General features: G+C 35.5%; 1 protein-coding gene across 1 annotated transcript in view; it reads right to left on the bottom strand.

The window, feature by feature from the left end:
- ABCA13 (ATP binding cassette subfamily A member 13) overlaps nucleotides 1-14325 on the bottom strand; it is a 489071-nt gene that overhangs the window by 68626 nt on the left and 406120 nt on the right. The window contains exon 56 of the mRNA XM_030795834.1: nucleotides 3974-4124. Coding sequence (XP_030651694.1) covers nucleotides 3974-4124 — 151 coding nt within the window. The remainder of the gene's footprint in view (nucleotides 1-3973; nucleotides 4125-14325) is intronic.

Here is a 14325-nt window from a genome sequence, read left to right on the forward strand (position 1 = left end):
TTGTAATGAAACAATGTTGAACTAAACAATGTTATTTGGGGACCTGCTGTACTAACAGTGGTGAGGCTGGCAAAAATGACAAATTGTGAAAATGATTTTTTTGGTTATTTTTAGATGTATAAATATTACAAGAAAAAGAGAATGAAAATGTGTGCATGTGTGCATGTATTAGAAAGAAATGTTTAGTTACTCTCATCCATGTTATTCAAGGATTAGCAATACATAAATGAAAACTGATAAACTGACAAATAAAATAAAAAATAATAATATATGTACCTGGTTCTGGAGAAATGCACCTGAGAATGCAAGTTACATTTTGAATAAACTTGCCAAATTACTATTGCATATTTTTATGAAGTTAGGAAACATATGACATGTTTTCCCAATTTCACAAAAGGTTAAATATTGCAGCCTGCAAATTCTGGATTGGTTAACCATAGGAAAGATTCCAGAGTATACAGGAACAAATGTATTAGTTTGATCCAATGTTTTCTGAATGTCATGTTGTCAGAAAATAACTGAAAATAGCCTAATAAGAAGTATTTTGCTGTAGTCTTTTCTGCACTCAGCAATACTGTCAAAGTAATGGCAAAAGCAATGCCTTAGCAATCTCGGTTGGCAAAATACTGCCTAAAATCCCAGAATGTCAAAAGTTCACAGAATCTCTCTCTGCAGTTTGGTATTTTTCTCTCATGAAGCTCTAGAAATTGTACCATACTTAAGGCAAGTTACTGGGATGCATTCGTTTTGGGATGCTTTCGTTTGGGGATGCATTGGTTTTGGGATGAATCCCAATGGGATATGCACTGGGATGCAAATCCCCAGTGTTTATTCATATTTGGCACATAGTAGGACTTCCATAAACATCAATGGAGCCAAAATAAATTGCCCTGAGATTCACACATACATCTGTTGGACTCCAAAGCCAAAGTGTTTCCACTAGCACACATAATGGCCAGGTCAACATTTCTGTGAGATTAAAGACCAAAATGAGTAGTAAAGTAGGGAAAGGTAACCAAGGATTTCAGATGGAAATGTTTATCCTGGCCCTTCCTCTGAAGAAGACCTCCTATCCCGATTCCTACTATCTTATAACTTCTAGCTCCTTCTAGCTAAACTGACTGTGTGAATGGAAGAAAACTTAAAGATAAAAGTCATGTCTTTAGAGAAGATAAGGGGAAGCAAGACACAGTAGGGATATTCCCTGGTAGGAATGTGCAGGTATTAACAAAACTAAGATGATGAGGGGCCATACCTCTTCTATACCAGGGAAAACTAAAACAGAATTTGCCAAATCTCTTCCCATTTAGAAGTACTGTTTGTTTGTTATGGTATGACACTAACATTGAAACTACCTAGCATGATGAACTCTTACACATTTTCTCTAGCATCCCAGACTATGTAGCCCTCATCTCTTGCATCATTTGGTAATAACCAAGTGACATAACTTAATATAACATGTTTTACAAGGTTAATTAAATTCAGGCTCAAATATGTACACTGCACAAAACTGTGCAGTGTAAATCATGGGAAATTTGAAAATCATTGTTAACTTGCCAAACCTAAATTCAAGCTTTTTGAAGTGGCGTCTTATTCTTACCTCATCAAACTTTTGAAAGGTTGGGGAAGTGAGCAATTTGACCATACTTAGACATGACCAGCAAGGGGAGCACAGGTGGACTGGCTCCGCCACAGCATGGGCTCTGAAGGTCCCCAGGAGGGAGAAGAGGGGACTGTAAGGCTGAACAAAGGAGCCTCCCAGCAAGCACAGAAGGTCTTCTGCTAGAATCATAGAGCTTACAATGGTGGCTGTCCATGTTACAATGAAAATAGATGGCAGCCTGAAGAAAACAACTAAGGTGAGCAGCAGATGTGTCTAAAGATTACCCCCATATCTATGAGTTCTGAAAGCCTGGAGGTGAGGCACACATGTTGAGCCCAACTCCAGCCCAATGGAAAGCCAGGCAGCAGGAGGAGCTCCGTGTTAGAGAAGTCATGCACTAACCCCACACAGTTTCCACTTCTTTGGCCATCCCAGGGTTATAAAAATAAGACTGAACTGTTGATACCACCAGGAATTCCATCTTATACAACTAACAACCTGAATAAACTAAGTGTCAGAGTAATGTCTTAGTCAAGAATCTGTACCCTGGAGCTGATTTATATGGTTTCAAAGCAAAACCTTGCCAAATACTAGCCATGTGAACATGGGTAAGTGGCCTAATTTCTCTGGTGTCTCAGTTTTCCTGTGTCTCTGTGTCTCAATTAAATTGTGTCTAATTTCTCAGTTTGTAAAATGGGAATAATCATCTACTTCATATGGTTGCTGTAAAATACTTAGAACAGTACCTGACGTGGAATAAATACTGAAAGATAAAACTATTATTTTCCATTATTTTATAATAATTCTTTCTGGACACCTTGTGATAAGCACCTCAGAATGGATATGCCTGTTCTATAACTTAAATATTCCAAAAATATATAGAAGAGAGAATTTTTTTCCAGAAAATGAGCTAAATCCTTTGGAAACAGATGCAAAAGGGTGCTGACATCTTAGAAACAAGAGCAAGTAGCAATACTGTCTGCAAAATCAGTTACAGTTTTATAAAGGAAATGAAGGCAGTTCCTAATTGGTTACCATTTAAATAACTTTTCCTGGTAGAACAGTTCAGAAAAACAAAGTCGTAAGACAGCTGAATATCAAGACACAATTGCCCTGAATGACAGAAAGCACCAACCTACATTAACAAGAGCTTTTTCATAAGCATGTTTCCCTCAAAAAACAAAAGTGCCAGCTTAAAGCCTTTGCCAAGCACCCGCCTCTTTCATCAAAAACTAACAAAGAGGAGCTGACAGAGATAAACGCCAATTAAAAATTGAGCCAACAATTAGTCACGGATGCCAATAACTGTTTAACTACAACCAGCAGGTCTCTGTGGGGTGGTCAGTTATCTTTGCTTTATTAAGACGGGAGATGGGAAAAGGGGCCAGAGTCCTTACAATGAGGTGCAGACATTCTGTTTAGTTTCACTTAAAGTTAGAAAGCATAAATAAGAAACAAATGCTGAAGCATTATACAAAAAGAACAGAGAATGAATGTTCATGGACCAGTGAAGGCAAAGGCTATTAGTTTTATCTCCTGTGAGTCCTAGAATGTTCCCTCTCCCGAAGAATCTAATTGCAAACGCATCATATAAGCCACTTATTTCTGCTTCTAGTTCAGAATCCAGAAATCTGAGGAGCATGCACCCCAGACTTTCTATAATGAGGTGCAGAAAAGGTAAAAATGTGCTTAAATAACTGCAATTTTGGTGGCTCACGGTACAAGATCCTGAGCTATCAATCAAGGCTGTCCGCTCTGCTTCGCTGACCTCTACTCGCACAGAAGAAGTGGCAGCTGTCTTTTGCTCTCTCACTGTTCCACCTGCCTCTCTCCTGTCACAGGCAGTGATGGAGGTATGGGGGTCTGCAGTTTCTGCCACTCCTTCATTCCCCTAAGGCCACCCAGAAAGGAATCCCTGGTAGGAAGAAACTGTCCGCCCACTCATCAGGAAGTCATTCCTTCCAACAGTCCTCCAGATTCCACACATAATTTGTGCCCACTCTTTCACAAGCCCTGAAAATAGAGTTTGTGATCTTTCTTCCTGAATACAAGTTAGTAGTTCAATAAATGTAAAAGGCACTTAGAGAGGAAGAGCAAGGGGGATACAAAGTTATAAATGATGTATTTATGCTTTAACTCCGACCACATGATTGCCTCACACAGATACATTTTAAATATATAATGTAAATAAGGCAAATATATTTAATGCTTTCTTCAGTATAATCGTATTAGAAAATCTCTTGCAGGTAGGTTTATCTGATACTACAGTTCCTTCTCCTCATAGCATGAGAGAGCTGCCTTGGAGCCAGAGGTGGTCACCAAGCATTCCTCAATGGGTCCCTTTTTCTAGAAGACCCCAGGAAGATTTACCTCAGGGATGCACTGCCTTGGAATCCCGCGTAAGCTACAGTAATAATAGAGATGTTCCCAACCGGTCAGAAGCTCGTCCAGGGCATCCTGCTGGGGACAGTAGCCAATGAGCACGCCTGCCGTGCCAGCAGAAGACAGGTCCACGGCGTCTCTGCAGAGAGAAGCAGCACAGGCTGAGAACAGCAGTTTCCCAAACTGGCATCAACCTATTTTTAAAATGTTGCTCATCAATAACAAGTCCACTGCAGTTTATTTAAAACAATTAGTTCATTTCACAATAATAGGTTCAATTCATGAGAAATGAAGAATACAAGAAGTCACCCCAAAATAGGCATCTTTGGCGTATGAATTATTTTGAGCTAAAGGCAATTGAGAACCAGAGGACACAGGAAAAGCTCTTTACCTCTCCTTAACTGCCTAAAAATTCAGTATAAATGTCTTCTTTTGAAAAGGAAATTCACATTTACAAAGGAAATTTTCATTTGTAAAGATGTCTCCCTACCAGAAAGAGAGCTACTTTCCCAGAAAACTCTGAACTGGAGAGACTCTTACCTGCATAATGAGACAACCCTAGTCCACCACACATTTCCTCCCCTCACCTTCCCATAGCTGGCCTCCCCTGCCCAGAATCCCCAAATCCCTTTTGCATTGTTTAGACTCATATGGTACATAAGCCTCAATCATCTGGGCAGCTCCTTGAGTCTTATTTTTTGTGTGAAACTCCTGTGCCTACATACATAATCAAACTGTTTTTTTATTAATATGTATTGCTGAATCAGGTGGGAAGACTATATTTAGTTTTATAAGATTCTGTCAAACTGTCTGCCAAAGTGGTTGTACCATTTTGAATTCCCATCAGCAGCAAATGAGAGTTCCTATTGCTCCACTCTGTTGTCAACATTTGCTATTGTCAGTGTTCTGTATTTTACTCATTCTGTTAGGTATATAGATGCATTGCATTGTTGCTTTTATTTGCAATTTTCCAATGACATATGATATTGAGCATCTTATGAACTTATTTGCATCTGTCTTCTTTGGTGAGACATCTGTTCATATCTTTCACCCATGTTTTAACTGTGTGTTTTCTTATTGTTTAATTTTAAGGATTCTTTATGTATTTCATATACAAGTCTTTTATGAGACATGGGTCTGCAAAATTTTTTCCCAGTATATGGATTGACTTTTTAATCTCTTAACAGTGTCTTTTGTACAGCAGAAATGTACTTTAATGAAGTCAAACTTACCAACATTTTCTTTTATGGATCATGCTTTTGATATTGTATCTAAAAAGACATTGTCATGTCCAAGGTCACCTAGATTTTATCCCATGTTATCTTCTAGAACTTTTATAATTTGTATTTTACAATCAGGTCATAGATCCACTTGGAGTTAATTTTTGTCACAGGTATAAGTTAAGTGCCCAGATTCATTGTCTGGCATGTGGATGTCCATTTGTTCTGGCACCATTTGTTGCAAAGATGATTATTTGCCCACATGGTTGCCTTTGTTCTTTTGTCATACATCAGTTGACTGTATTGATGTGGGGCTATCTCTGGGAATTACTGTGCTTTTATAGTAAATCTTAAAATCAGGTAATGTCAGTCTTCAGACTTTGTTCTTCCATACTGTGTTGCCTATCATGAACCTTTTGTCTTTCCACATAAACTTGAAAATCAGTTTGTTAATATCCACAAAGTAACACTGGGATTTTGATTGGGGTTGTGTTAAACATAACATTCAAGTTGGGAAGAACCAATATCTTGTTGATGTTAAGTTTTTCTACCCCAAAACATGGAATATCTATTTATTTAGAGCTTTTTCTATTTATTTCATCAGGATTTTGTAGTTTTCCTCACGTAATTTGTTAGATTTATAGCTAAGTATTTCATTTTGGGGATTGTTAATGTAAATGTTATGTTTTTAAAATTTCAAATTCCAATTATTCATTGTAGATACATAGGGAAACATGACTTTTCTATATTAATATTGTATCCTGAAACCTTGATATAAATATTTATTAGTTCTAGGAGTATTTTTTGACAATTCTTTGGGAGTTTCTACATATATAATCATGTCATCTACAAGCAATAACAGTTTTATTTATTCCTTCACAATCTGTGTGATTTTAACTCCCTTTTCTGATCTTATTGCATTATGTAGGACTGCTTGCTGGCAGAGTATTGAGATAAGAATGGAGAGAAAGGACATCCTCGTCTTGTTCCCAAACTTAGGAGAAAGGTATCTAGCTTCTCATGATTTAGGATATTACTTGAAGGTTTATTACAAGTGTTCTTTATCAAGTTGAGGAATTTCCTTTCTGTTCCTAGTTTGCTGAGAGTTAGTATCATGAATAAGTGTTGGCTTTTGTGAAAAATTTTGTTATGCATCTGTTAATAGGACGAAACTATTTTTCCCTTTTATTCTATTGTTGTAATGGATTATATTAATTGATTTTCAAAAATTGAACAAACCTTGCCTATCTGGAATAAGTTCTTCTTTCTCATAGTATATAATTCTTTTCATACATTGTTAGATTCAATTTGATACTCTGTTGAGAATTTTTGCATGTATATTCATAAGAGATACTAGGCTATAGTTTTCCTTTCTTGTAATGTCCTTGTCTGGTTTCAGTATTATGGTAATGCTGGCCTCATAAAAACAGTTAACCATATTCGTTCTGTATCTATTTTCTAAAGGACATTGTAGTAAATTGATATCATTTTTTTCTTAAATGGTAGAATTCACCAGTGAGATCACCTAAATCTAGTGCTTTTGCTTTTATGGTCATTAGTTATTGATTCAATTTCTTTCATTGATATATACCTATTTGGATTGTCTATTTCTCCTTGTTTGTGTTTGGGTAAATTGTGTCTTCAGGGAATTGGCCCATTTCAAGTAAGTTATCAAAGATGTGGGCATAGAGTTGCTCAAAATATTTCCTTATTAATATTTTAATGTTCATGAGATTAGTAAGGATAACATCTTTGATTTTCGATATTAGTAATTTATATTCTCTTTTTTTTCATGGATAATCTCACTGGGAGTTTATCAATTTTATTTATTTCATCTTTTAGTTCATTGATTTCAGCTTTTGGTTTCATTGATTTTTCTCTATTATTTTCCTTTTTATAATTTTGATTTCTCCACTAATTTTTATTATTTCTTTTCTTCTGCTTACTTTCAATTTAATTTGCTCCTCTCCCTCTAGTTTAGTAATGTATAAGCTTAGGTTATCTATTTTAGGTCTCTCATCTTTTCTAAAATAGATGCATCAAATTCCATGAATTTTCCTTTAAGCACAACTTTTGCTATATCCCACAAACTGTGATAGGTTTAAATTTCATTTTCACTTAAGCTTAATTTTGTAATTTCTTTTCTGATTCCTTTGACGTGTGTGTTACCCAGAAATAGGTTATTTAATGTCCAAATATTTGGAGATTTCTAAAGCTATCCTTCTATTTTTTATTTCTAGTTTAATTCCATTGTGGTTTGACAGCATAGTTTAGATGATGTCTATTTCTTTATTGTTAAGCTGTATTTGGGCTTTTAGTGTGAGGTTTGAGTTTGTCTTACTAGAAGTTATATTGTGCTTACTGGTGGCTGTCTCAGTGGTGTTAGTTCTAGTGTCCTTGTGTTTATACCCAGGTGTCTTTGGGTTTGCCTAGAGATTCCATCTTAGAGTCTGAGGCTTGTAGTTCTCTTAGTCACTGGTTATTACACAGGAGCTCCACTGATGTGGTGGTGAGGAGGTGGTTGAGGGGAAGAGTTCTATATTCCCACAATCATGTCTCAGTCTTCTAGAGCCTGAGCTGGGCATTTCCCTTTTCCCAGGTCAGTTAGGTTCTGGAAAAGCAGTTTCCCCTTTGGGCTGGTCTTTCTAAGGCTTTACAGAGGTCTGGGCATATTTCCATATAATTACCTCCTGCTGAAAGCATGAAAGGATTTTTCCCCTGTCTTCACACTGAGAATCTGGTAGGGTTCCTGTAGGTAATACTCACCAGTGAGGAGCCCCCAAGGCTACTTTCAAGTTAGTCCACATTGAGCCTACATCACTTTTTGATTATAGTTGATGTGTTCCTACTGACCCTGGCCTCATATGGTGACTTCTGCTTCTGGGTCTCCTGATTCACAGTCCTGGGCTTCCTTCCAGTACAGTCGTTTCTCAGTATCCATGGGGGGTGGCTCTAGGACTCCCCTTGGATACTAAAAATCCATGGATGCTCAAGTCCTTTATATAAAATAGTGTAGTATTTGCTTATAACCTACATACATCTTCCCAAATACTTTAAATCATTTCTAGATGACTTATAATACCTAATGCAATGTAAATGCTATATGAACGGTGGTTATGCTTTATTTTTTAGGGAATACTAACGACAGAAAAAGTCTGTACATGTTCAGTACAGGCAGAATCATCCCTTTTTTTCTGAATATTTTGTGGCACAGTTAGTTGAATCCATGGATATGAACCCACGGGTGTAGGGGGTCCCCTGACTGTCTCTCTAGTACTGGGGCAGTAGTTTACTTTCTGACCTCAAGTCTCTGAGGGATCTAAGAAGAGTTGATAATTTTTAGTTTTTAAGGTATTTTCCTGTTGTGAAAATGAAAGTGACAACTTGCAAGCTCTTTAAATGTTGTACCAAAAACCACAATTCAGCACCTTTTTTAGTAGAGTTTTTGTTTCATTTTTTCATGTTCCACATCACTGCCCCACAGGAAAAGCTATAAATTTTAAATGTATCTCTCCATCCTCTACATTGTATACCATTCTCTTACTCATCGTGTCAATGGCTTCTAATCTACACAGTAGAACAATTTCTCGAGTTTATTGCTGGCAGCGCTAATTTAATATTCTGCACTTTTATTTCTGTTGTATGTGATAAATATAAGAGAAAACAGAATTTAAGATCTACTGGGTACTTAATTTCCTTTACATTAGTTTCTATTACATCCATATTCTCCTATCTTTCAAATTCAGCTAGCACATTTATTATGAACGTTTCCACACTTGTGTCATAAAATTTTAACCTTTAAGTCTTTAGAGTATCAACTTTTAAAAAAGCATTCCCTTATATTTAAATAATAAAAATATCCATGTATAATTTTTAGTTACAATCTTTCCGTAGTGCTCCAAACAGCTTTTGTACCATAATTATTCTGATGTATTATTGTTTATGCATTCTTCTAAAGAGAGCAAGATTGCCAGAAAAAAATACAAAATATCCACTTAAGTTTATAATTCAGATAGACAATGAATAAATGTTAAGTGTAAGTATGTACCATAAAATGTTTATATGTGTTATGCAAAAAAAAAAAATGTCTACTGGAAACTCAGTTTTCAAGTATTTTCTGGATAGGGGAATATTTATAAATGTTAATGTATATATTATCTGTGGCTTCAAATATATCATCCATGTGCTATATTATCCTTTTGTTTTATTATCAAAATTGATGCTAAAATGGGAGTTGTTTTCAATAGCCCATAAAACAATGGAACAGCTGGATAAAATGCAGAAAAATCTATTTAAAGACTAGGAATTAAAGATTCAAATCCCAAAAAGAAGAAAAACTCACTGAGAGGAGACAAGTGTTTTGTTCCTTTTTCCTCGAAATATTAACCACACATATACAATGAGGAAGAAGTAATGATGTTGTGGAGAAAGTGACTGCTAAAGGGCAGAGGAGCTAAGCAAAGCTGTTATTAGTCTTTGGAAGAGATAAAAATTGAGATTCAGGGCTACCAGAGCAGATAGGACTTGAGAGGCCAATATCCCAGGGGGAAGAAAGTAAGAAAAACCCCGTAACTCTAGGTGTCTCATGCTTGAGATGTTCATTAATGTATGAGTAATGCAGGTGTATAATTGAAGAGGGAAATCAAGACACAAGTCTAAGAATCTAAAAAGTAACTCAACCTATCAAATTTATAACAAACCTGGAATAACCAGCTGGGATAACGGAAACTGTCATTAAGCAGACACGCAGGTGTCGGGACTCTGGCAAATAAACGTGGCTTTCAGTCAGGGCAATTGAACAGTGAAGCCTCCAGAAATGTAAAAATAGACAAGCCCTTTAAAAAATGTGTTTAGTAAGATCATCCCATTTTCTGAGATGAATTTTCTGTGATAATTTTATCTATTCTAATTCCATATCAAAGCTAAAGAGAATTCTCTTTGAAGTAAAACAGAATCATCCAGAGACTCTAAATGTTTTCATTTAATCAAACTCTATCAGTTGTTATGGGTTGAATCTTGTCCCATCCAAAATAATAATAATAATAATAATAATAATAATAATAATATTGGAATCCTAACTCCCCGTACCTTGGAATATGACCTTATTTCGGATAAAATGTCACAGAGAAAATCAAATTCAAATGAGGCTACTATGGTGGGCTCTAATCTGGTATGACTGATGTCCTTGAAAAAAGGAAAATGTGGACACAGACACATACATAGAGGGAAGACTATATAAACACACAGAGAGAAGATGGCCATTTATAAGCCAAGGAGACAGGCCTGTAGCAGATCCCTCCCCCACAGCAATCAGAAGGAACTAATGGCAACAGCTTGATCTCAGAGTTCAAGCCTCTAGAACCATGAGAGAATGAATTTTCCTGATTTACGCAATTAAGTTTGTGTTTTGTTGTTGTTCTTGTTGTTGTTGCTTTGAGATGGAGTCTCACTCTGTAGCTGAGGTTGGAGTGCAGTGGTACAATCATAGCTTACTGCAGCCTCGAACTCCTGGGCTCCAGCAATCCTCCCACCTCACCCTCCCAAGTAGCTCAGACTACATACATGCACCATCAGGCCTGGCTAATTAAATGTTTTGTTGTTGCTGTTGTTGTTGTTTTGTTTTGTTTCTGTTTTGTGGAGATGGAGTCTCACTATGTTGCCCAGGCTGGTCTCAAACTCCTAGCCTCAAATGATCCTCCCATCTTAACCTCCCAGAGCACTGGGATTACAGGCATTAGCCACCACACCCAGACAGTGGTATATTTTTACAGTAGTCCTAGCAAATGAATACACCAGGAATACCACTAAAAAAAAATAAGATAAAAAAACAAATAAAATAAAAATAAACCCACAAGTGATATAGATATTAGAGTTATCAGACATAGACTTTAACATAGTTTAATTAATAAATGAACAAAAAAGAGGAAAAAGAGGTGAATTATATGAGAAAATTGAAATCTATTTAAAAAATAAAATAAAAATTTTAGAACTGGAAAGTTAATAATAAGCAAAATTAAGACAGTAATAGAGTACTTTAAACATAGTAATGAATAGTAACATTAATATAATTTGATACAAAATACCAGTATCAGGAATTCTAACATCACTTAAGATAGATATTAAAAATAAAATTTTTGTATATTATGCACCAAATTTCTGCATAGAAATGGAATAATTTAGATGGAATATAAAAATCCCTTAAAACACAATATACCAAGAAAAGGAAGAAATAGAAAGCCTAAAAATTTCTACATGTAAAATGAAATTGAATCATTAGTTGAAATTGTTTTGATAAATTTAGACCCAAATGCATTCATTAGGGCATTCTTTGAAACATCTATGTAAAAATTACATGGATCATACACTATTCTGGAAAACAGGCTGGAAACAATTTCGAAGTTACTTACTGAGGCCATTATTCCTTGACAATCAAACCTGGCAAATGTGTTACAATAAGTAAAATTCACAAGATAATTTCATATAATAATCATCACAAAATTTTAGTAACTGTTACCCAATTAAATCAAGTGATATATAAAGGGGTATTAAATTTTGACCAAGTCAACTTTATCCATGAATTCGATATTTTTTAAATAAATTTAAAAATTATTTAATGTAACATCATATACCAAGAGTATAAAGAAAAGGTGAGAAACAATCGTGAAGCATGAAGTGTTAAAATTATTGCTTATAAAAATAGCTGGGCATGTAGTCCCACCTACTAGAAGGCTGAAGCAGAAAGATTACTTGAGCCCAGATGTTTGAGGCTGTGGTGAGCTATGATCATGCTGCTGTACTCCAGCGGGTGGGTGACAGAACAAGACCCTGTCTCTAAATATATTCTTTATAAAAATAAACAAATAAAAGTCAAAAATTGAAAAAAAAATACTTTACAAGCTAGAAAGGCAAATATAAAAGAACTTTCTTAATCTGATTTTAAAATGTATGCCAAGTCCATAGAAGCTATATATTTATGTTAATAATAAAATTTTTATTTTATTTTATTTTATTATTTTATTTTATTTTATTATTTTATTTTATTTATTTTATTTTATTTTATTTATTTTATTTTATCTTATTGAGACAAAGTTTCACTCCATCACCCAGGCTGGAATGCAGTGGCACGATCTCAGCTCACTGCAACCACTCCCTCCAGGATTCAAGTGATTCTCATGCCTCAGCCTCCCAAGTAGCTGGGATTACATGCGTGTGCCACCAGGCCCTGCTAATTTTTTGGTATTTTTAGTAGAGATGGGGTTTTGCCACGTTAGGCAGGCTGGTGTTGAACTCCTAACCTTAAGTGATCCACCCACCTCAGCCTCCCACAGTGCTGGGATTACAGACATGAGTCACTGCACCCAGCCTATGTTAATCATAAAATATTTAAAGTTTTCCCTTTCATATCAAAAACAAAAGTAAGGTCCCCATTACCACCTCTTCTATTCAACATTATAATGCCAGTGCTGGACAGTGCAATAAGGCAAGAAAAAGAAAGTTATAAAGATTGAAAGAAAAAATGTTGTATATATTCAGGAATGAGATCCTTATGTGTATAATATATACAAAATAATCTATACCTAGACAAATCATAATCAAACTGTCAAAGACTTCAGACAAAGGGAGAATCATGACGGCAATGAGAGAAGTGACTCATAGTGTACAAAGAATCTCCAGGAAGGTTAATAGTTGCTTTCTTAACAGACATCACAGAGGCCAGAACACAATAGGATGGCATACACAAAGTGTTGAAAGATGAAAAGAAAAAAAAAGCTAGCCTAGAATTCTACGGTAAAGAAGAAATAAAGAAGAAATGACTATCATTTAAAATTTGAGAGATTAAGATATTCACAGCTCAACAAAAACTGAGAGAACTTGTTGACAGTGGAACTGCCTCAAAATTACTAAATGAAGTCTTTAAGTTGAAATGAAAAGTACTAACAGTAACTTATGAATCCACATTATGAATCCACATAATAAAATAAAATAAAAAGCACTGGTTAAGATTATCATATAAAGAAATATAAATGACAAGATAAATGTACATGTTTCTTGTAATTCCTTTTTCTGTTTTAGTTAAATGCATTTCCATAATAGAATAATTTAAAAATCAACGCTGATGGGCACACAATCTCTAAAAATATAATTTGTAATAATAATAGCATAAATGGGAGAGGAGCTATATAAGTTCTGATAGAATGTGTTTGGATGGTCTCCTACCAACTACTCCCCAAACTCAATGAGCTCTTTAACAATGTAAAGCCATATAATATATATTTTAAATGTTCTAAAACATATAAAGATATGGAATACATATTCAGATATTCTTTGCATTGTCCAGTGACCCCAGCACCCTTCCAGCCTCTGCACTGCCCAAGGCCCATACTCGTTTTTTTCTACTCAGTATCTTTCAACTTCAAAACAAGAAATACAGCACAGTAGAGGTCAGTACTCAAATAGCATTTTAAAGACATGTTAAGTCAAACTGTACTGTGATTTCCCATGCTCTATTTTATTAGCTTAAATACCTGCTGCTCTGTGAATAGCTAAATTTCTTTATGTGAATTTTGGGGGCAATTAAGGATCTACGAAGACCAACCTGACAACTAAGTTTAAGTGAACAGGACCCATTTTCCATGGTGTCTTCTTATAAACCAGATGGAAGTGCTAAGTGGGTACAGCCTTGTGCAGATTTGCATACAAAAGGAGGTCATATGATAATAAAGCCTTTCAGCAAGGCAAGAGTTTATTATCTAAACCAGAGCTCATTCTGACTGACCTAGAAGAAGTGAGCTCATCTATATAAATCTTCTAATCTATCTCTGTGAGATGCTAACCAACATCTCCTTAATCAAAATCACTGTCAATCATACTGATATTATTAGAAAATGCTCACATCCATTTTACAGTTTCCATGCACTTGCATTTCAGTTATCTCAACCTAGCAGTGAAAGTCATAACTGTATGCTTTATGCTTCAGCACCACTTGAAAAGGCAAGACATTTTTTAGTCCTGGGTGGGACAGAAAAGTGAGCTTCAAGTGGCTTTTATCATGATGCATGCTGACTAGCTGTTTCTCCCTCTTTATTTAATGACATAACAGATCAAGAAATTTTGGAAATT

Source organism: Nomascus leucogenys, chromosome 17 (assembly GCF_006542625.1).
Source record: "Nomascus leucogenys isolate Asia chromosome 17, Asia_NLE_v1, whole genome shotgun sequence".
Taxonomy (NCBI): domain Eukaryota; kingdom Metazoa; phylum Chordata; class Mammalia; order Primates; family Hylobatidae; genus Nomascus; species Nomascus leucogenys.